Source organism: Alosa alosa, chromosome 22 (genome assembly GCF_017589495.1).
Source record: "Alosa alosa isolate M-15738 ecotype Scorff River chromosome 22, AALO_Geno_1.1, whole genome shotgun sequence".
NCBI classification, from domain to species: Eukaryota; Metazoa; Chordata; class Actinopteri; order Clupeiformes; family Clupeidae; genus Alosa; species Alosa alosa.
The window spans coordinates 10,695,174-10,717,693 of record NC_063210.1 but is presented as its reverse complement, the minus strand read 5'-3'; the positions used below and the strand labels follow the sequence as shown (position 1 = coordinate 10,717,693).

At 42.7% G+C, this 22,520-nt stretch overlaps 1 protein-coding gene across 1 annotated transcript in view; it reads right to left on the bottom strand.

Moving 5' to 3' along the window:
• hs3st3l (heparan sulfate (glucosamine) 3-O-sulfotransferase 3-like) overlaps window positions 1–5,874 on the bottom strand; it is a 12,348-nt gene extending 6,474 nt beyond the window's left edge. The window contains exon 1 of the mRNA XM_048233826.1: window positions 5,011–5,874. Within this exon, the coding sequence (XP_048089783.1) occupies window positions 5,011–5,462 (452 nt within the window). The 5' untranslated portion in view covers window positions 5,463–5,874. The remainder of the gene's footprint in view (window positions 1–5,010) is intronic.
• Window positions 5,875–22,520: the final 16,646 nt, after the last annotated feature.

The following is a 22,520-nucleotide window of genomic DNA, read 5'->3' as shown; positions in this document are numbered from 1 at the left end:
AACAGCATCTGACCTAATGCACTGTACTGCACTAACTCTTCAGGTCACTCGATTTGGGTAATCTCTAAAGACTCACATTCATCAGACCCAAATAGGTGGAAAAGATAAAAGCCTGGAATGAAAGGAGAGGAGGACAAGGCTGAGAATGGTGATCAAAAGAAAAGTGCATTAGCGATCTTCCCTCAGATTAACTCTCAAGACAGACTCATTTAGGCCATCCATCAGGACACTCATCTAGCCACTAACAATATGGCAACGCTAACGCTAATACAACGACCGTCGGAGGCTGTAGCCATATTAGGCAGCACTCCTCCCATTCTATGATGTCCAGTTAAATCAGGTCTACAATTAAACTCTTTATGCTCAGATACTTCAGTAAGCAGTACCTCCAAAAGTCCTAAATTTCAACTGATGATGTACTGTACTTTTATGTTGGACAAAATCAACAAACTTTTAATGGAATAAACATTTAAGCACACAAAAGGTGAATAAGCTGGAGGACATAAACGCCACCACAAAATGTGCTTATTCCACTCAAGGTTCTCCTAAACAGTTCTTCTACTGTAGATGACATCACTCTCATTAGATGTGCAAACATTTCACTGGAGAGCAGTCGTAATTTACGCCTCTGCCGGAAAAACACACTTCCATTAGTGTCCCCGCGCAACCTCCACTGTCTGCCTGCCCCTGTTTCATGTTGGTTCCACTTAGCTTCCCTTCAGTGGATGTAGCCTCGCAAGTTAGCCTCTAATTGAGCCCCCCTTCTTTTTTGGACAGGGCCCCTCTGAGGTAGCATGAGCAAACCAAATGGTGCCCAGGGTATTGATTATGATGGGGGTATGGTAATGTGGAAGCCTCAGCTGGTCTGGGTGGGGTGGAGGGGTGGGGGTGGGGTAGTGGCAGGTGGAGGTTTTAGATGGGCCGCGCTGGAGTCTCATCAGTGGCTTGCTGTGCACAAACAGATGTGAGGCAATTACCCTGTCTCCTGCTCGGGCCAGCCAACGCTGCAGACTGATGAGATTTTCACAGGGAAAGAGGGATATATATATATTTAATTTATATAAAGTCTATTTCTATGTATAAATGTATGACTTTGCATTGCTATGGGAGGCAAGCCCTGAATGTTTTTTTTTTTTTCTTGCAGGAAAATCCATATGTCTTTCTAGTGGCCTGAGTTTTAACTGAATAGATCTTTTAAATAAGGAAGAGAAACGTACAGCAAAAGGCAATCATTTTTACAAAGGTGAAATAGTAAAATTAAATGTGAAAGTAAAATTTAATAAAGAAAAATGTAATAATTTTTCAGTTGAAAATATTTGCCTGTTAAAAAATGTAATTTGAGACACATGAAGAAAAGTGAATTTGAAATGATACTTTAGGATGATGCTATATATGGCACTCTAAAGTAATGCTCTACATGATTTCTCTAAAATAATGGCAAAAGATATCAATACAGCAAAGTATCTCATGTCACAAATTTAAGCAATAAGATACAGTTAAACAATAGTTGATAGCCAAGCACATCACTGTGTGCACACACATGTATGTGTCCTGCATGTGTGTGCATGTGTGTGTGTGTGTGTGTGTGTGTGTGTGTGTGTGTGTGTGTGTGTGTGTGTGTGTGTGTGTGTGTGAGTGAGAGGGGGGGGGGATTTAACCCAGTCATCCATTTCTGGGCATGCCTGTCATTAATGGCCTAGTCAATTGTAACTGTGCCCTGTTCACTTCCAGGACACATCCATCACAGAGCTGCCCCAAAGACACCACCCAACCCACCCCACCCTCCCCCGCCTCCCCGGGGCCTCTTAATGAGGACTGAATTACAAACAAACCGTCTAGGCCTTATGGTGATTTCATACAATACAGTGCAGACAGCACCATCACCATTGCACCACACACCTGGTCTGCATGGGCAAAGCCATCTTTATAAACATCCTACAGAAAAATGCTGGGGGTTGTGACCATGACCGTAAGATAAGATAAGGGAAATAAGTTGTTGGACAACTTCCACTTATGTCAGCCACTTATGTTTCACTCAGCCAGCTCAAATAATTAAAAAAAAAAACTTTTTTAATCAAGACATATGTACTGATTTGTTTACATGTGAAGGTGTATTTCTTGACTTGAATAAGCCCATAGAGTTTGTACAAGAGTGTATTACTAAGAAAACTGAAACTTCTGTATGGTAATAGTTATGCACAATTCTTCAAAACAGTATTAGTAAACCATTCCATTAGAAATCTACACTAAAATGTTTTAATCAGTCCTAATAAAATTCTAAAAAAACTGTCTACTTGATCTGCCAGCTGTGTTCCATCACAGTAGTTTAGTGACAAAAACAATTCCCATAAGAGATACTCAACTACTGAGCTCCTCTGCATTCATCTATACTGTAGGTGAAGGGCATGCGGATTTTACAACCACATCTAATTCATTTGCATGCTAATTATAACACTGTGTTTATACATATACGCACACCATGTTAAATGTCAATCCCCTAACCCCCTCAGCCCTAGAAAGGAAATAACAGCTTCAATGAGCATGAATTTAAACACCAGCTTTTCTATTTTTTTCAAGACGTCCTCATGAATTGCAAATGCTGCTTGCCGTGTTTTGACATCCGATGCAACATCGACTGACCACATTGCAGCTTCCTTCAAGTGACCTTGAAGTATTTATAGGAAAGACGGCTAGTAGCAGAAGGAGAAAAAAACACTAAGGTACACTATCACATCACAAGGCGAAGGCTCAAAAGAAACCTGAATCTCCTCTCTTTTTTCCTCTGTTAGTCTCCTCTACACAACCGGTAGCTCTGGATCAATATATTGAAGCATTTTATTTGCCACACCAATGGTAGAAAAAGCACACCTTAGGCAAGGGGACACAATTTAGTGATTATACCTCCCAGTCTGGGTGAAGGAAATAATGGTTAAAGGAAAAATGAGGTGTCCTGTTATTTCTGTCCTGTTGTTAAGTTTTTGTCCTCAGTGTTCCTATACAGCCCCCTCTCCTCTCCACGTCGCCAGCATAGCTGTAACGTCCCAGTGGGATATTGATGGAAAGGCACAATATCATGCTCCACTAAGGGCGGATTTATGCCGAACGGACGCCTCTCGAGAAAGTGACAGTAGTCAGAGCAGAAACATGACCTCGAAGCCTCGACGCGGATTATGCCACGGCAGGATAAAGCCTCTTGCTAATTGTAATGTAATCTGCACTGACCTAAGATAACTGGTTTAATGCTTGCATCAACTCAAGGTCAAGCTTGGGGCCAATCAATTGAAGAAACACTATCTGGATAGAACTTTCCATTCACACAGACACACACACACACACCCCTACCTAACGCACACACACACATACCAAACACATACTTGTGCACACTCAAACACTATCAAACACACACCACCCCCACCATTGAATTTGCTGTGTGAAATCCCCTCTAAGCTTCTCTTCAAAGTTTGACCCACTGAAAACAGTGTGGGGAGGAACATGTATTTTGTCTTCAGAGGACCACAACATCACAAACACCGCGGCTCACGAGACCAGACGGTCCACGACAGGCAGGCCTGGACCTCCCTGTGCTTAGCATTTGGGGTCACTCCCTGGGACGCTCCCAATATGAAGTCCCCGCGACACATCATTATGTGGCGAGGAAGAGGAGGCCTGGGTTAAAGATCAATTGACAGGTCTCACAGTCATGTCAACAGCCCTGGCTGTCGTGCTGTGTTGTCCATCTGGCCCTGGAGTGTGGACAGTCTGCTCACACCCAACACACCGGGCTCCATTGAGTGGGACACCAGGGAGGGTTGTGCTGGCTTGACATTACTAGACTAACATAATGAGGGGGGGGGGGGGGGGGGGGGTGCAAAGACGCATTAAATGCAATACAGGATTCTATCAGGAGGAAAATGACATTAGTGGTTGCATGATTTGCTATTTGGGTAGGGAAAAAAATGTACTGCACATTAAACAGGAGTGTGTGTGTGTGTGTGTGTGTGTGTGTGTGTGTGTGTGTGTGTGTGTGTGTGTGTGTGTGTGTGTGTGTGTGTGTGTGTGTGTGTGTGTGCTTGTGTCTGTGTGTATGCATGTGCTGTGATATTTAGGATGTCCCTCTTTCATCTGGTTGGAATATAACTAAGTGTGAATTGACCAAACAATCAATCAAGCTTAAAAGGTAAATAATTGGATTCCGCCTAGCCCCAGGACCGTTCTCTAGGCGATGATGGCAAATGGGGCATAAAATCTATTGAAATGGCTTTATTTGAACAGCTGATGTCTTTCTAGAGAGCTTTGTGATTTATCTTGCCAATGAAAATATAAAAAATCCTTAAGAGATGAGAATCATTTCTACTGACAGACAGCACACTGTGTAAACATCTAGGGGGGTCTAAGCAGTATTGATAGTGCCATACCAATTCAGCAAATAGAGGACCTAATGAGAGATACATTGTTCAGTCAGGATGACACAATTGTTTATATTTTGCCTGCAGTTGTGGTTTGTTGCCTTCATATGATGGAAATGCATTCATCTAACTTCCAGTCTCATGTTGACAATCCACCCCCTTCTCTTTTAAGTTTGGGGAGAGCATTGCCATACAGTGGCAATGGAGGTAAAGATACAGTGTAAAGACGAACAGTACAGTTCAAGCTCAACTAGCACTGGATGTCAAGAGTGTTGGCTGTCCCCGGCAGTTGTCAAACATCTGGCAGCAGCTCCAAAGATGATTAACACTGAGAACTTATCCAGGCCTTCCACAGATTGTGGGGGCCAGATGGCTATCTCGCCTACAATGAAACGTACTTGGAGTGTGCTTAAGACTATACAGTAGCTACAGAAACGCATTTGGAATATTGATGTTTTGATTGACACACATTCACCCTAAGCCCCCTCTAATAATAATGTAGATGACACATAGTAGACTATATGTTATATACATTTCCGTATGATGATTATCATTTTAAAAGACTTTTAGGTGACCTCGCGTGTAATATACAACTGATTATTACCTGTACCAGTCTAATCCGCGCGCGTAATGTCTGTCGAAGAAATGTGGCTCCGATCCAAGAGCGCGAATGTCCGGGTGCAGCCTCAGAAATTCCAAGAGAGCCCTTGTGCCTCCCTTCTTGACTCCTATGATGAGTGCATGTGGAAGTCTCCGAGTCGCTGTCCAGTCCTTTGCCGTGCTGTTAGTTTCCAGCACCGGTGAGCCTCTGGTGTCTTCCAACGTCCCATAAGAGGAGGTTGTTACTTGAGGAAACGTTCTATTTCTCTCGTCGTACCATCCTGTCAGAAGCAGTTTGTTCACACTGTTCAAATCTGGATTTTCTACCAAGTCCGAATTACAGCAGCCGTTAAGAAAGTAGAAGAGATAGACGCACACTACAGCGAAAGAGAACATGACTACGAGTTTGTGTACAAGTCTCCGAATGTCTTGTTTGTGGTTATGAAAAGTTGCCATTCCTTCGATTGCTCGCCCGAGCTGCCCATACTCTTCAGGGCAAACATCGCAGTGTATAATGTAGCAGATGATCAACCGATTCTGAGAGGGGTCCGTGCAGCAGAGGTGATGCCAACTCTGCAGAAGTCGCCGGTGAGCGGTTTCCCCTCTCCGTGCGCATCATTACGAGTTTCTGAGGTCCGCCAGGCGCTCGGCAGTCTCATTCCATGGTCAGAAAATCAGTTTCCATCTGCCCGCTATACACCCACACACTTGCCCTCCCACACCCCACAGATACCGGGTTTTTAATATCCCTTTGCATCCGCGAAGTGATGTTTCTCTCCGCGATTACCCGCTGTCGCCATATGGGTCCCGGGAGAGTTCCTGTCCTGGAACCGCTCCTGCTCATTCATGAAAGAGCGCTCAGCATCCATGCCTTCCAAACTGCCTATGATTGGAGGGTCATGGCCGAAGGCGGGTTTAATTTCACTGTACTTATTGGGATAGGAGATGGATTTGGTTTGGTACACTGTGCACACTGCACACTCAAGCACTTTTCTGCATGACTTGGACTAAGACAGACACGACTTCAGAGTGTGTGTGTGTGTATATATACAGTGTAATTAAATCAGTTTATTGAGTGCCATCCAGTATTACCAGGTTTGTGGAGAGATACATAGCCTACCCTGTCAGATGCATTAACAGATCTGGAATTTTAAAAGGGTCTTTAAACGCATAGCACTCATGGAATACGTTCAAAAGGTTATTCTATCTAAAATATTTGTTCATGGTTGACCTTGAATGTAGAACTTGTTAATTCACTAATGAGTTATATTAGCAGTAATAGAACATAGTATTCAAAAGTATAGACAGAGACAGAGTATTCAAAAGATAAAATCCAGTTAAATGGTCAACAGAGCATACCTGCAATGTAAAACATTTTCTCTATCTTAGAGTAGTTACCGACTGGACCGCACCATGAAACTTAGTCTTCCTTGACTCCAACCAATGAGATTAAGGCAAAAGCCTCCTTATCACATAATTGGTTTATAGTGATGAATTAGCCCACATACCCTACTTTTGTCTAGAAAGCAGCCATCACCAACTTAGTTGGTGGACAGTAGTTTCACCTCACAGTGTGTTCACTGTGTGCTCTGTGTGTTCACTAATTCACGGATGGGATAAATGCAGAGACCAAATTCCTTGTATGCGCAAGTATACTTGGCCTAGAAACCTGATTTTTTACATTTACAGTAGGACATTACTGTATATATATGGAATGCATAAATGTACCCTGTTCTCATAGCATTCAGCCATTGCATACAGGCAAATTAGCAATGGATTTCAATTTAATTCTACAAGTACATGTACATGTGCTGCAAATTGATGACAAATTAGAGAAAGTAAATAAGAAAATAGAATGACAAAGGTGTTTGAACTCAACGTCAATGTGCCCATAAAAAGCAAAATAGATAAAGTGTATACAGTTGGGTTGGAGTCTATTTTATTGATGGAGGCACTTCATGGTTTATGGGTACAGCAGAGAATCAGTTGTGATGATCTGTGCTGGCATTATGTTTTGCTAGATTTATCCCTGCTGTTCTGCTGGACCAGATGTGACCAGTGTCAAAAGGTCAGATATGCCTTCGCCTCCGTAATAAGAATGACATTAACGGTGAGCAGCAGCCCCCTCAAACATCTCGACAGCAGTTCATCAATAGAAAAGGTTGAGGGTTGTGTCTGTGGCATTTCGGTTGAAATTGAATTGAAGAAATCATATTGATATTCTGTGGGAACTCTGATCTGCCAATAGCACGTATCCCTTCCATTTTAATTGTTTCATTTTTTACTCAGCAGTAACTCAGCAGTTACTCAGCAGACCCTCTTCCACTTCCCCAATTATGACACTAGTTGAAGAAGCACAAAGTACATCTCATCCATTTGTACTTTTATCCATTATCCTCAGATTCACTGAATCTTCCCTGGGTGATTTCTCTGGTTATTTAATGGAACTGGCCTGCACATATTTAAAAGAGTGATGTGACCGAATTATTACCAGCTTTTATGTAACCACATTCAGGCTCCATTTCAATAAAGTGTAATGAGTAATCAGATTGCAGTTAATACCTGAACCGCACAATCCATGACATTGGAATATTACGTATTCATCTGAGGGCGAAGAGAAGGCCCTATTATTGAGCGGATTTCAAGATGCATCCCATAATCTCTGGCCAAGCCAGGCTATACTGTGATTAACAATGTTATGCTTTGTTTCTGCATTGCTCAGGTTTATCCATTTAATGTGGGAATAAAGGGGGGGGCTGTTTATTTAATCAATTGCACTTGATTCCAGGGATCAGTGGAAAGGTCAGACGAATTGTCTCAAGTTATTGCATGCCTTTTGTGAGCAGCCTAGGAGCAGATTGTTTGATGATGAAGTAGCCGCCTATAAAAATGTGACCCAGAGGTCAGGGACGACGAGAGGCACAAATGATTTATTATCCAATGGGGGCCAAAACAATGTTTTCATGAAACCGTAATGAGACCTAAGGTAAAATTAAGTGCTCACAAGCAATCCTGCATTGTCAGACCTAGGAAATAGCTATAAACACATTTTGTTGCCAGAGTGGCTTTGTCTTAATAACTATTTATTTTAGCATGGACAACCAGTTTGTTTCTCCTCTTGTTAATGCAAATATGGTCAATAATCATTTGCATGAGTGACTGAGTAGAAATTAGCAGTATACTGAAGGTTTAGCTGTATTGAAATCTTCTGATGAATCTTGAGACATAATATTTGTGATCCATTTATAATTACAAGGCCTTCATGTCATGTCATGAAATTCATACATTAATTTTAAAAACACTATGACTTATAGATTGTCTATCAATCTTGAAGATCTAATCAGCAACCAGTGCAGATTAATTTCTTTGACTTCTGTTTTATACAGATATCAGAACATGCAGAGAAAAGCCTAGGATAATTGCAATCAAACCTAAAGAAATAATTACATAAATCAAAGTGGTGCAGTATCAGATTGCTCAGATCAGATTGCTCCTTGCAACAATAATCAGGTAAGCTTTGCGTTAAACTCTCTCTCTCTCTTTCTCTTTCTCCCTTTTTGAGTCACACACACACACACACACACACACACACACACACAAATGCACACACAACCTCTTATGTGATGCCATAATGAGGCAGCTGAATAATGGGGGTTGCGGTTGGATCTAAATCACAGCAATCAGTCAGGCCCTGCCATCTAATCAGGAAGAATACAAAATGAGCAGGTCCAGGTATGCTAATCTATAAAAAAGTATTATAGAGCTAATATAAAGCACAAAAATAGTCTAACATTCCTTTGCCCTGACTGAAATTTATAATATAAAGGGTTCATCATCATCAAGCATTATTGTGACTTTGAATGCCAGACAGAGAAAGAGTAGCCTTGTGAAATATCCTTTTGGGGTATGCAGTAAAGTACCAGATCAATAAAAGAGCACATTAGCGTATCCAATCTATCCCTAAGCGGGGATCAAATCCACAATTTCAGCATTGGAGTCAGACACCTTAACAATTAATCTCAATGGTCTGGAAGCCTACCTGACTGCCAGTTTGATTTTTTAGCGGTGAAATTTACTGTGGAACTTCTCTGAAGCACTGAAAGTCTTGCTTTAACTGCAATGCTGCCGTTATCTTTATGTGGTCTCCAATAAAGTCATAATGTCCATTAGAGTTTAAATAAAGTTACGTGCAAAATTAGAGGGGGATATATTTTTCTATCTCCATACATATGCAAAACCCTACTAATCAAAGTTTACTATGCATGGAGCAAGGTCCTGAACATCTAATCAGTAATTACAGGGGCCATTGATAGCCACAGAAGAGGTCATCCTCCAAGTTCCAAGCCTATCATCCCTCACTCTTTGTGCTCAGATGCTCTCTCTCACACACACACATGCATAAACACAGACACACACACACACACACACACACACACACACACACACACACACACTCATAAACAAAAACACACACACACACACACAAATGCACAAACACACACATGCATAAACCTAGACACACGCACACACATAGACACAGACACACACACACACACACACACACACACAAATCCACACACACATACAAATCCACATACACACCCTGCCCTGGCACCTTGCTGGGCTGTAATTGTAATTGAGTACCCATGTGGACGGAGCTGGTTGGGGTTAGTTGTGGGCAGACGGCTTGCCAGATGACCCCAGTTTAAGGCGGTGTTGGAGGTGAGAGCCTGATCAGAGCAGACACTCAGAGGGATAAGCCCTGCTTGCTCTACATGTGGCCTGCGTGGATCTGAGTGACAACACTCACGCTGAGACCTCCGAAGAACGAGACACACCCATCCACTAACCATTGCTTACTGTAACTGTGCTGCCTCTTTTCTGTGGTGTTATTTTCTTTGGTATTATTTATAAGGGGTTTCTTAAGCTGCGTCAGAAGTGCTTATATTCACTTTATCAGAAAATAACAGAACTGTGGTGCATGTGGAACTAGGAGAACATATGTTATTGGAGCTTCTGCAGACCATGAGCCGAGGTCCACATCCTCTCTACATTCTGCAGCATTTCTCTGCTTCTGACCTGACAAGGATTTGTTACGAAATGATTTCTCAAGCCTTTTAAAGCCCTTTGTCGCAAGAGAGAACATAAACAGAACATTTCTTTTAAAAAGTTGATACTTTAAAGGGGAGTTACGCCACATGTCTTAAACCAAAGTCCTAAAGTTTGTAGAAACATTTGCTCCCAGAAAGCATGCCTCTCGAGCTCTCTTCTCCTCTCGTAAGCTTCTTTGGGCTGACATAAATACCTTGTGACATCCAAGTCTCGGCTTTTGACTCCAGCCAGGCTGGAAGACAGACTGTGCTAATTGCTAATGCAGACTCTGATCACCTCTAATGCTGCTGTGGCATTAAGCTAGCGTGGCATGCTAGCGTGGCATGCTAGCGGGAAGCGTAATCAACCCCGCTTATCCACGGTTCTGTGAAGTGCGATAACACCACAGGTTAAAAAGGCCAGATTCGGTGAGGGGAGGTCAATGGCTAATTAAGCCGAGTGTACGTTACATGTTAGGTGGATCCCTGCTCTCACTCTCACACCACCCTGTAAGGTCTAGTTGTCAAACAGACAGCAAGGCTGGCTAGCTGGAGCACTGCTTGGATGTTGACATGTCTTGGATGTTGGGGGCAGCCATGGCCTACTGTTTAGGGCTTCGGCTTGAAACCGAAGGGTTGCCGGTGCGATCCCCGACCAGTAGGAAAAATGTAGGCGGGGGAAGTGGTTGAGCACTGCTCTCCCATGCCCACATCCACGGCTGAAATGGCCTTGAGCAAGGCACCTAACACCTCAATGCTCCCCGAGCGCCACTGTAGCAGGCAGCTCAATTGCTCCAGATTAATGTGTGCTTCACCTCACTGTGTGTTCACTGTGTGCTCTGAGTGTTTCATTAATTCACAGATGCAGAAACCAAATTTCCCTCACGGGATCAAAAGAGTATCTATACTTACATACTATACATCCAGCTCCTGTCACCTACCTGTCCTCCCATCTGCCATGCGTTAACATGAGTCTGATATCAGCACAAATTTCCTCCATGCTTCACAAAACATCTGGATGATTGGGAGTTGTTGAAGGACTTGGAGGACTAATCCTTCATTTGGACACAGGATCTCGATTATAATTGTAACAGAAATGATTAATGATCCCCCACATCTCCCAACCAAGCAATTTGAGGGGATCAAAGTCAGACTCTAGATGCCCTTCTCTTCATCACGGTGAACTAGCTCATTGTGGCTGTTCTTTTCGGAGCAGTTTGCCGTGCTTCCAGCATCATTGACTCAATGATGAGGACCCGTGTTGCAACCTGCCCGGTATCTGGCACCTAGTCACCTGAAAAAGCTCTAGATTTTGACCCAGACTCTATTCATGCGTGACTCCACGAGGATGGAGCCCTTTCTCAGCTTGGTTTCTCTCTCCTGGGCCCCTGACCTTTCCGAAATGCCTTCACAGTGCACTTTTGCACAGGAGTGAATATTTGAGCATGAATCCCCTCGGTAGTTTCTCCTTCACCGTGCTTTTTTTGATTCTGCCTTTGGCTCGAGTTCAAGGTCTGTCTTCCACCATCACTTACATATTAGAAACTTTTCTTTCTTTGTTTTTGTAGTTGTGTTGTTTATAAACTTGTTTGGAGAAATTGGAATTCTTTTTCAGTACAATTGCTGGACCTTTGTACGATCAGTATGCCTGGATTGCATTCTGCCTACCTTGATGTGTAAGACAGGCAGCATTTGCCACAGCCTCAAATTAACTCTCCTGCAAGTACAAATATGATGCGTGACTGTCTACTGAGGAATTTCCGTTCATACAAGTTTTAAACAGCGAGTTATGTCGTGAGAGTCTAAGGCAGAAACAGATGGCACTAAGTATAGACATGGTCGCCACCACTGTGGCGTGATGGCAAAACTGCTTTGTCCTTGATTTATTGTGTAAGGGTTGATCACGAGACGAGTGGCCGGCCTTGCATGATGGGTAACCTGAGAATCGCACAGGCTGCGCACACCGACAGCATCCCCCTCATCCTCCTCCTCCTTGTCCATCTGAATAGGCTGTGTCAGCCCCTGTAATGGAAAGCCACAAAAAACAGGTTCAGGCGCTTGGCTCAGAGGGGGATTACTACCTGCTGAATGGCTGACCTGATTTCCTCTGAGCCCCAACACATCTGGTATCACGCTTTAATAAGACTGTTGTAAATAGCGAGGATTACAGATCCTCACTTTAGGAGGGGTGGGTGGACGGGTGGGTAGGTGGCTGGTTGGGATGGTGTGGGGTGGGGTGGGGCAGCGATGACAACGTATCTGTTATCCCAGGGTTATTCCCATAGTTGTTTGTCAAAAAAAAAATGTTCGGGATTAATGATTGAGATATGGGTGCGCGCGGGGCGGTGCGGTGCGTGCGATGCGGTGCGGAAACGCTCTCGGATTCACCCTCCCTGGTGTCTCAGCATTATGTGACCCCTCTTCCGCTCGTAAGCACTTCCCCTCTCCCACTGTCTGAATGAGCCCTCTGTGCTGTGGCACTTAGAGCTCTAAGTGCAGCCATGTTAGGTCTCCATCTGCAACATGTATGACGCTTTACTTATTCATCCCCTGGTGCCATTAGTCGTTTAAATATATAGAGCTTTGCGGTAAAAAGTTGTTGTATACCTATGCACTCGGTTTGCCACCAATGGCTTGCTTATAGTAAGGTGATATTTTAGGACAGTGTTCCTCCCCGCAGAAAGATCGTTTAATAAGGGGCTGTACACTGAGAAAGACATGGTAGCACAGGAAAAAAGTGCTGTTATAAAATTTATTACAAGGCCAGCTCTCTCTCTCGATACTGCAGTCAGTAGAAAATGCCCCAAAACAGTTAGCTAAGCCAAACCAAAATTGACAGTTGTTTTTCTGTGTTTATGAGCTTTTTCTTTTTTCAAATTATAATTGAAAAAAATAATTCTAGAGTACACTAATATGTAAATGAGAAAAGTTTATCTAATACTTTGTCATAAAAAACTGTATTTCTACCTGTGTTAGGCTATAGCTAGCTAAGGTTAGCAGAATGCTTATTATAGCAATTAGATTGAAGTTCATTTTACATTTGTGTCACTTTGATATGATGTATTTTTGTTCTATTTTGTTAATTCAAAAGATCCAAAATTAAACCAGACAGTGAATTATTTAGCCATGTCTTTTTAGTCACAGCCAGAAAACCTTGCATTAATCATTACGGAATGACAAAATGCATTACACCATTAGATTTTAAGTCTAGCCAGGATTGCAGGGGGGTCATTAATCTGTCAATGCATTGTATGAGGGGAAAATAGGGATTAAGTCTGCAGCTTCCTCATGCATACCTCTGGATTAACACACCCCTTGCCCTTTCCCGTGGTTTAAAATGGATGTGAACTAATTTGGGATAATATATTTTTTTATGCATTCATCTGTTCCCTGTGCCTTTTTACTGAGGGAGGGGGCAGATCTACTGTGGACCGTTTTAACCCCCCAGTGCAGCCATTCAAATAGGAAGTCTGAATACTGGTTTATGGTCTTATGTCAGGTTTTAGTGTGGATAGTTATACTAGTACAAACAATTTATTTACATATATTGTCTATGGATATGTGTCTATGTTTTGTAAGTCCCTCTATTCTAAAGCCATTGTACTCACTGATCCAGAAGCTGATAATCAGTATTTAGTTGGATTACATTGTGAAGGTCATGGTGTAACCAATCTTCAAAAACATTCTTTTGAAGATTGGTTACACCATAATGACCTCCTCCAAATAATGATGGAAATTTAGCCTAATCGTTAAAAAAATGTTTAAAAAAACTTCAAACTTCAATCTAAAGTAATAACTAACATTTCAACAACTTGTTTTTGTGTGTTAGTTCATTCATATAGAGTTCCATGATGACAGATAAATAACTTGATCAGCTTTTGCACCATTAGGGCAGCAGAGCACATTCTTCTTGTGCAGCTCTCCATTCTATTTTTGTGAAGAGAAACTGAGGAGGCCTACTAGTCATAATGTGCAAAGAAAACAATGCCTAGATTAAGTTGCAAGTTTTAGTGAAGCCAGGGCTTGTGCCCAAGTAGGTCATCCATAATCATTGCAATGTTTTAATTGTTGTCCCCATCATGCACACAGACAGACAGACACACACACACACACACACACACACACACACACCCACACACATACACTGTAGTACACACTGTAGTACACTGACAACAGTAAGTAGCTGAAGACTGATGACCCTTTTCATTGGTGTGCTCCCAGGGGCATCCGGGTCATTGTTCTAAAGAGGATCTGATCAAAATGGGGTCACTCAGCTGCAGACACCCACGACTCACTCGCCATACACTCTTCTCAAAAATAGTGATGGTGGGAAACAAAAGTATACCACCATCACCAAATAATATGTTTTTCAAATCACTGTCCACTGCTTGGACTAATGAGACAGCATTGTTATTATACATTATGATATTTGTTCTGTCAGTATGCTTTGAGGTGGGTTATTACAGTGCATAAACATTAACAAAGATAACATTTCATTATGTTTGATGTCTGACACTGATGTCTGTGAGCTGGGTTTTACTGAGACCTTATTCCAAGTTAATGTATCTTGTGTATCCATGATGTAATCAGTTACATTTTCTTTTTCCAACATTTTATAATATTTTAGGGAAAGGTGTTAAATTCCTTGTGGTAGCAGATACTGTATCCCACAGTGGCCAGTCAACAACCAACAGCCAACGGACATGACGTGGGATATATAACAACAATGCACACATGTCTGATGGCAGTCACAAACACGCTACATGTTGTATCCGGAATCCGTAAAAGCCCTCTGTGGTACAACCACGTTTGCATTTTTTTCACTAGCCATTAACATTTATCACTCTTTTTACCAACTGTGGGATGATTGTTTCATTCTTACTCATATTACATAACTAGACAATGAAAAGTCTGTGAAAAGATCATGCAATGCTTGATAACTGGGCTAGCTCAGCTCCTGTAAAAAATGTCTCGTGCCCACATGCTCAAACAAATTGACCTCAACTGCATCCAATTCTGCTGAGGAGTTTACTTCAAGTGTAGCATTTGGCACCTCATGTATACCTCCTCTCCTCCCTTGTTGAGAGTGGGCATTAAAAATGGACCTAAAGCCCCACCACGTTCCTCCCCAGTGCAACCAAGCATCTCCCAATGGAGACCAGATGCAGATAGTATATCCCCTCTGAGACCATTGCACCATCTGACTGAACTGAGGCATATGCTCCCCAGCCCTAATGGCCAAAAGACTGCCGGCCATTACCCCGTATTGATAAACCGGGGTGGTTATTTGATCCTTCCACTGTGTTTCGTGTTTTAGTTCCCTTTGATAAACACTGTTTACCCACTAATCTGTTAGGTTATTCCCAGATGTGATTGATAGATCACAACAGGTCTTTGTAATCAAATGGATAGAGAGGGTCACAGGAATAGAGGGAGTGAGAGAATAGAGAGAGAAAGGAAGATGAAATGACAGAGCACGGAATCATCACGCTAACTCTAATCACTTGTTACCAGAGCAACAACATGGCCCACATCTCCACATCAGCTCTTCTGGTAAATAGAAGACCCAGCAGGGACTCAATAGTACAGTATAAATCTTTAGAGGAATTTGGAACCTAGAAGTTTTGACCCAAAAACTTGCTCCCATTTTTTAACCACATTTGAGCCCCCCACCAACCCACCACAGTCCCCATTAACCCCCATATGCCTCTTTTAACCCCTCTGTATTCAGCACTGTCTAGAGCCATTCCACACAGAGCTAGTGAGAGATGACAGCTTGTGTACTCAAGCCTGTGGGGAAGCAGCACTGGCAATGGGTAGGCAGCTTTTTGTTCTCGCGCGCCATGCCCAAAATCTGGTTCTTTATGCAACCACTAACAGGTTGCGGATCAGTGATCCTGAAAAGGGCGCCAAGCAACTGCCATGTTTCTACTGTCAAACAGCGTTATTTGATATGCCGACGTGTACGCCCCTGCATATAGTAAGATTTATTCTTTTTTTTTCATCCTTGTTCGAATGAAAAGACTTTTTTTTATGCTTTGTTTTGTTTTGCTTTGCTTTTTCTTTCTCAAAGAGGTAAATGGGAGCCATTGCCCAAAGGTAAGGCTTTCAGGAGACATTCACGAGCATATGGCCTTTAGAAAAGCTCACTTTTACAAAGCAGCGTGCCACGGAAGCAGATTTATGCTAACCACAGATTTGAAATCTCTCTCCATGCCCTTTGGGTGGCTGGCTGTTGTGTTTTCATTGGACATCCACCTGCCAGCTTCCGAGCAGAGAGACAAAGCAAGCCGCATGTCATCCAACCAACATTCATACAGAGAACAAATCACCTAATATCCTGTGCCACAAAAACTTCAACTGAATACAGCGTGCTGAGATACACATTCTCCTGTGGTGTGTCATTGTGTATGTGTTTGTGTGTGTGTGTGTGTGTGTGTGTGTGTGTGTGTGTGTGTGTGTGTGTGTGTGTGTGTGTGTGTGTTCATGTTTGTGTGTTCCACAGAGAGAGAGAGAGAGAGAGAGAGAGAGACAGAGAGAGAGAGAAGGATCTTGCTTTAAAGAAATAACCAGTTATAGGAAATTGAGTCTTCTAGCTTCTTCTCATGCAACTTTGGAATAAGCCTTATGAGGCTTAGGACTTGTGGTGCTAAGCTGTGGGACACCATGTATTGTTTCCATTCTATTTTACTAGTGTCCTCCTTTGTCAGATCATTTTATATACTATTGACACGAGACCTGATTATGGATTAATTGTTTTTCTATAGAATCCCAGAATGTCTTTGAGATTGTGTGCATAAATTCTATCATCCCTGCCATAAATATGTACATATCAACAACCCATGATTAAACCTCACATTGTCCTGGAAGTCTTTATTGTTCTACATCATTCATTGTCATTTTAAGTTTATATAGTGTATCAAACACTATCCATGTTTGGTTGTAAAGATAATCCCATGTGCCCTAATTTTCAAATATCACAGATTAGATTAGTGCCAAATACTGTATAATTAAGAATAATGTATTCACTTGTAAGTGAACTCCTTATTCCCCCATACCGTGCCGTCTATCCATACACAGTATGTAGAAGCATAATCATAAGCAATGCTTGTGATCCATATGGCGAACTCCTAATCCCCATGTGCTGTATCTCTCTACTGCTGTGCCTGGGGTCTGATCTCCTGCGTGGGCGGCAGCTGCAGCATCAGAGGAGTTTGCTCTGGGCCATCAATAGGTTAACAGTGTTGATGAACACACGGAGCGAATGAAGACAACACTACGGCCCAGGGTGGAAGGTTCAGGGTCTCGCGGCAGGGAAAGCTTATCAAACGCCCTCACAGGGGGAGCGGGGGAGGGAGGGGAGAGGAGAGGAGAGGAGAGAAGGGGGGATTGGATCAATGAAGACCGCAGAGAAAGACCAGAGGCCAGGGGTGACATGGGGTCTTCATCTGACCGGCGTTCGGCCTTCTGATACGGGAGAAAAAGCTGGGGCTTTGTGGTGCTGTGAGCAGAAGCGAGACATGGCTTTACTAAAGGCTTTTTCCTCAAGTTGTTCATTGTTGGGGAAGAGTGTGAAAATGCTTCTCTGGAAAGGCTTTCAGAGATGAATCTAGACTTTAGAGAAATAAAGTGTGCAAACGTTTCATCATAGCATCAATGAAATATAATATAATTATCACCAGAACTCATCCAAATACCTTATCACCATTGCCTCAAATTGGATTTTGTTCAGTTAGTGAAAACAGGCGTATTGTGTAAATACTATTCATTAGCAAACAGCATAACAACTTAATTATGGACTCAGTGACAGATTCTGTATGTACACTGGAGAATAGGCCTTCTCATTTATTGTTACCAAGGAGATCCTGCTTGCTTTTGTTTTTCCCTTTTTTCCACCCCGGGTTTTAATTTGCTCTGTAATTACCTACCATATGGGACAAGGGGCCCCTCTCATATCCAATGGCGGCCATTTTTTTGTGCATTCCAGCAGGCTGGTTATGATAGCGACTGTGAACATGGCCATCTGCCCCTAGTGCTTACAGTGAGTGAAAGTCATCTTAGAGATGGGATTTTCTCTAATGTCCCCTCTAATTGAATTGGGTTTATGTGACATTAAAGCTGTCGTCAAAGTCCAGCAAAATTCAGAGGGTGCTGACTTGACATGAAACAAAAGTTGACATCTCTGCAAAAGCATTTGCATCGTCATCATTATGGAATACTTTGATCTTTACTGGAATGACTGTCATTTATCCCGAAGGCCTGTCCATATCCAGCTATTTAATTCCATTTAATAACTTGTACTTCAATTTACCGTAGAAACTAACCACTCAAGGAAATCTTCAACACTACCAGGGCTATATTAAGGGATTCTGTCATGCATTCAATAAATAATAGAAAATCTTATTTGTAGTGAATGTAGATTCAAGGAATGTATCATTAGCCCTAGATCTGACTTAGAATCATTAGGCCTACTTAAACAGTTTAAGCATAGCAACATTCTATACATATCAATAATGACATAAAATGGTGACAGAAATACATATTGTTCAAACAAATAGTCAGGCCATTATACGTCTGGTCTTAGCCTATGAGTGCTCAGTCAAAAATCCTCTTTCAAATTTCAATCTAGTTTAAAACTGAGCTCGGTCTGGGACCTCCAGAGGAGCAGAGTCTTATAGAGCTGAGAAAATATGTTCGTCCATCACCGATCATGAGAGGAGATAACAGGGTCAGCTGGGGGTCACCGAAATAATCACTCCTCGCAGAGTCAATAGCCCCCTCTCCAACCAGACAGTGCACATATTTCAGCCATCTATTGGGGAGAGACCACTCTGGGGGGAGAAAAGAGAGAGAGAGAAAGAGAGAGAGAAAGAAAACACAATTTGTGTGGCCTTTGGTTGATGAAATTCAGATCTTTTGCAACCAGTGTGATCAGATCAGGAGCTCTTTCTTGCTTACACACACACACACACACACACACACACACACATGCACAGCACAGAATCTCATACAGATTTAGATTTCTGAAGAGACTGACTGTGAGGAGGAAAAAGGTGAAGGTGTAGGTGTGTGTGTGTGTGTGTGTGTGTGTGTGTGTGTCTGTGTGTGTCTGTGTGTGCGTGTGTGTGTGTATGTGTGCGTGTGTGTGTGCGTGTGTGTGCGTGTGTCTGTGTGTGTGTGTGTGTGTGTGTGTGTGTGTGTGTGCGTGTGTGTGCGTGTGTGTGTGCGTGTGTCTGCGTGTGTCTGCGTGTGTGCGTGTGTGTGTGTGTGTGTGTGTGTGTGTGTGTGTGTGTGTGTGTGTAAGGGTGTGTGTATAAGGGTGTGTGTATAAGGGGGTGTGTGTGTGTGGGGGGGGTGGCTGTCGTGGCATCAGCAGAGAATAATTGCTGCCCAGGACCTCTGTGTCCCGGCAGCACCATCGCTCGATCCCCCTGCCTGTAGCCTGCCCCTTCTGTTTCATTAGCACAGCCTCCCATTCCACATAACCATTCCCAGTTTAATTTGAGCACCACACACAACGATCTGCCAGCAAGGCAACATTCCAGGAAAGAAAATCACAGTTTTTTCCCCCCAGCTCTGTTTTTACGACCTTAAATAGCCGCAGACTTAATAACCACCCAACCGAACCCCCCACCCCACCCCGCCCCACCTTTTCCTAGTAATTACAGAGAGTCAATATTGTTGCATTCTAATCCTTCGGCAATCACAAGATACACTGGGCCATTTTTCTCAAGGACCTGACACATGCCCGGGACCAGGATGGCATGTGTGCTTTGATGCACGGCTGTTAGGAGGCCCTACAGAGGCCCTACAGCTTTTGTAGGGCCTCTAATGACGATTTCCTCATAAACTTCAATTTTCAACCAATAACGTGCATAACTGAGTGTTTTTTTTCCAATCTGTTTCCTCGGTCTCAGCTGATACAGCTGCTACTTTGCTGCCACCACAACTAGCGCTAGAAGGCACTTAAGACAAATAGTGTGGTTGTGGAGGCTCTCAATTTAATATTTTATCAGCCCTGCTGCCAGAGTTCTCATGTTTCTGTTGGCACCGGTACCCTCGTAGCGAGTTTTCATAACCAATAAAAAGAGCCTCCAAAAGGAAATCCACACAAAAAAGCCAAATGTGGGTTGCAAATCAATATTACGAAGAACTTTTTTGTGAAGTGAAGCTGGAAAGGCCCGACTGAATTTGTTGTGCCATTGCATTTTGGGAAACACAAACACAGTGAAGACTTCCAGACTGGCACTAGAGCCATCAGCCATTCTCTCCCAATCTGTGTGACCTTCTGGCTTGATACTCGATGAGTATCACACATCGGATGACACAGAGACCCATGCTGCCATCCAATACATTGATTGATAATGAGTAGGCTAATCAATGAGCAGAGACACAAACTTTATTACCATCCCCAATTAGACAGGGAAGATCAATACACTCCGCGACACTGACAGGCGGGATCATCCTCCTCAATGTCAAACTGTCAAACACTGGCGCGCCGTTAGCCTAAGTCTTCTAACACACATAGACACGGAACATGAAGCATGTTTATGAGCGAATAAAAGCAAACATCCTTGGCAGAAAGTATTTGCCATAAGATGAGAACGGGAAGTGGTCATGTTTTGCGTTCACGTGTACACATCCATACACCACCATATCTCATATGGACGGGCTCAGTGAATCTGCACACATATGTCAACTGTACTCCATGACTCGCAGGGCACAACTGCAAAATAATTTCGCTTGATCCCCCCTCCCATGTTAGCTTAACAACTGGTCGGTTGCCAGGGCAGGTTTTGATCCATGGTGGCATTCATGCCAGGCAAAGATAAACATCTAAAACACATATCCCTCCAATTTTGTTATCCTCCTCTGACCTGTCATAATAACAATCGGATATACCGCTGTACTGGATTATTGGACTGTAACACAGAGACTAATCTTCTTTTCCGTGCTCTCATCGGATTTGCAAAGGATCCCCTGAAGTAGGGGCGAATGTGCTGAAATGTAGATGTCACGATGGCAACCACCTGCTCTGTGCAGGTTACAATGTAGCTGTATGGCTAACTAAAGATTTCTCCGAAAATGAAACACTATGAGCTATGCCTCACTGAATAGATTCATTGTATCCATCAAATCAAAAGAGCTGTTTATTTTGTTCCATGTGTGACTGTTTTGGGAGGGTTATGACAGTTGTGTTGACAGTGGCATCATTCTTCTGAATAATGCATTAAAGGTTGCCTAACCGTTGTCATAATTTACTTACAACTGATCAAACATAAATCATTGCCAGGCTTCATTTGAAAGGTTTGTATCTCAGTTACAAAATACATGATATACCTTCTCTCTGATGATTGCCCAAGAAGCAGGCAATCAGTAAATAGCAATGGAAGAGATGACGCATGGCATGTGGTAGCTCATGGGTATTATTTATAGTAAAAAAAACACATTCCCTCTCAGATAAGGGTTTCATCAAAGCCATTTCCAAGCATTGATCTGAACATTCTCCATTCTAACCTCTCGTCTGTATGACTGTGTGCACCGCTCTCGCTGGTCTTCAATTGGCTATGATGGAATGTGAGCCTGAGCTCTGAGGGCTGAGCGTGGAGTGGAGGTAAGGCGATCTGGCTGGGTAGCTACTCAAACAAGGGTGGTTTGCTCCTCCATGGCCAAGAACATAGGATAGGAAAAGCTGCTGATAGCTGTGTTGTTTTTCAGTAGCTACTGTACTGTACAGCAGGCCTTGTTGGCCCCAGTGCCAAACCCTAAATCCAAGATCCTGGAGCATCATGGCAGCAGGATTTTAATCTGAGTCCTCTGAAAGTAATGGTCTTGTTTGGATGTACCTGTGAATCCCTTGAGAGTCTTTAAAATATGACCGCCAGAAATTCCTGCAATAAAAAGAATTCCCTCTCTGTGCAGTAAGCCAAAACAAAGATTAATGGCCACAGATCGTTTTTTATACTGGGTGTGTAACCTATATCTGGTGTGCCTAATGGAAATTTGCAGGGGGTAAAAAGAACAAGAAGTGACAGCATTTTATGTGCTGATAACTTTAAAAGAGGAAGCAGTCAGAGTTTTGCAAGCACAGTGCTTTGACCAATCTCTCATCGCCAGTCAATTCCCATGGTATAGTGAATAGCTTTATGTTGCCCAATATTGTAGAAATCCCTAACACCTTAATATTCAGACTACAAAACAAAATGTGTACTGTAAATCATCTTGTCTGCACGGGGGGGAAACTAGAAAATAGGAGTTTGAGGGATCATATTAGGCACCAGCAATAGCAGGTTTTGATGAATGCATCAACAATCTTAGCAACATTCACTAGCTTTTTTACTTCAACAATCAGTCACTAATTACTCAATTCCCTGCTTCTGTTTATGCATAATTGAATAGTTATTTGTTACTTGGAGAACTGAAC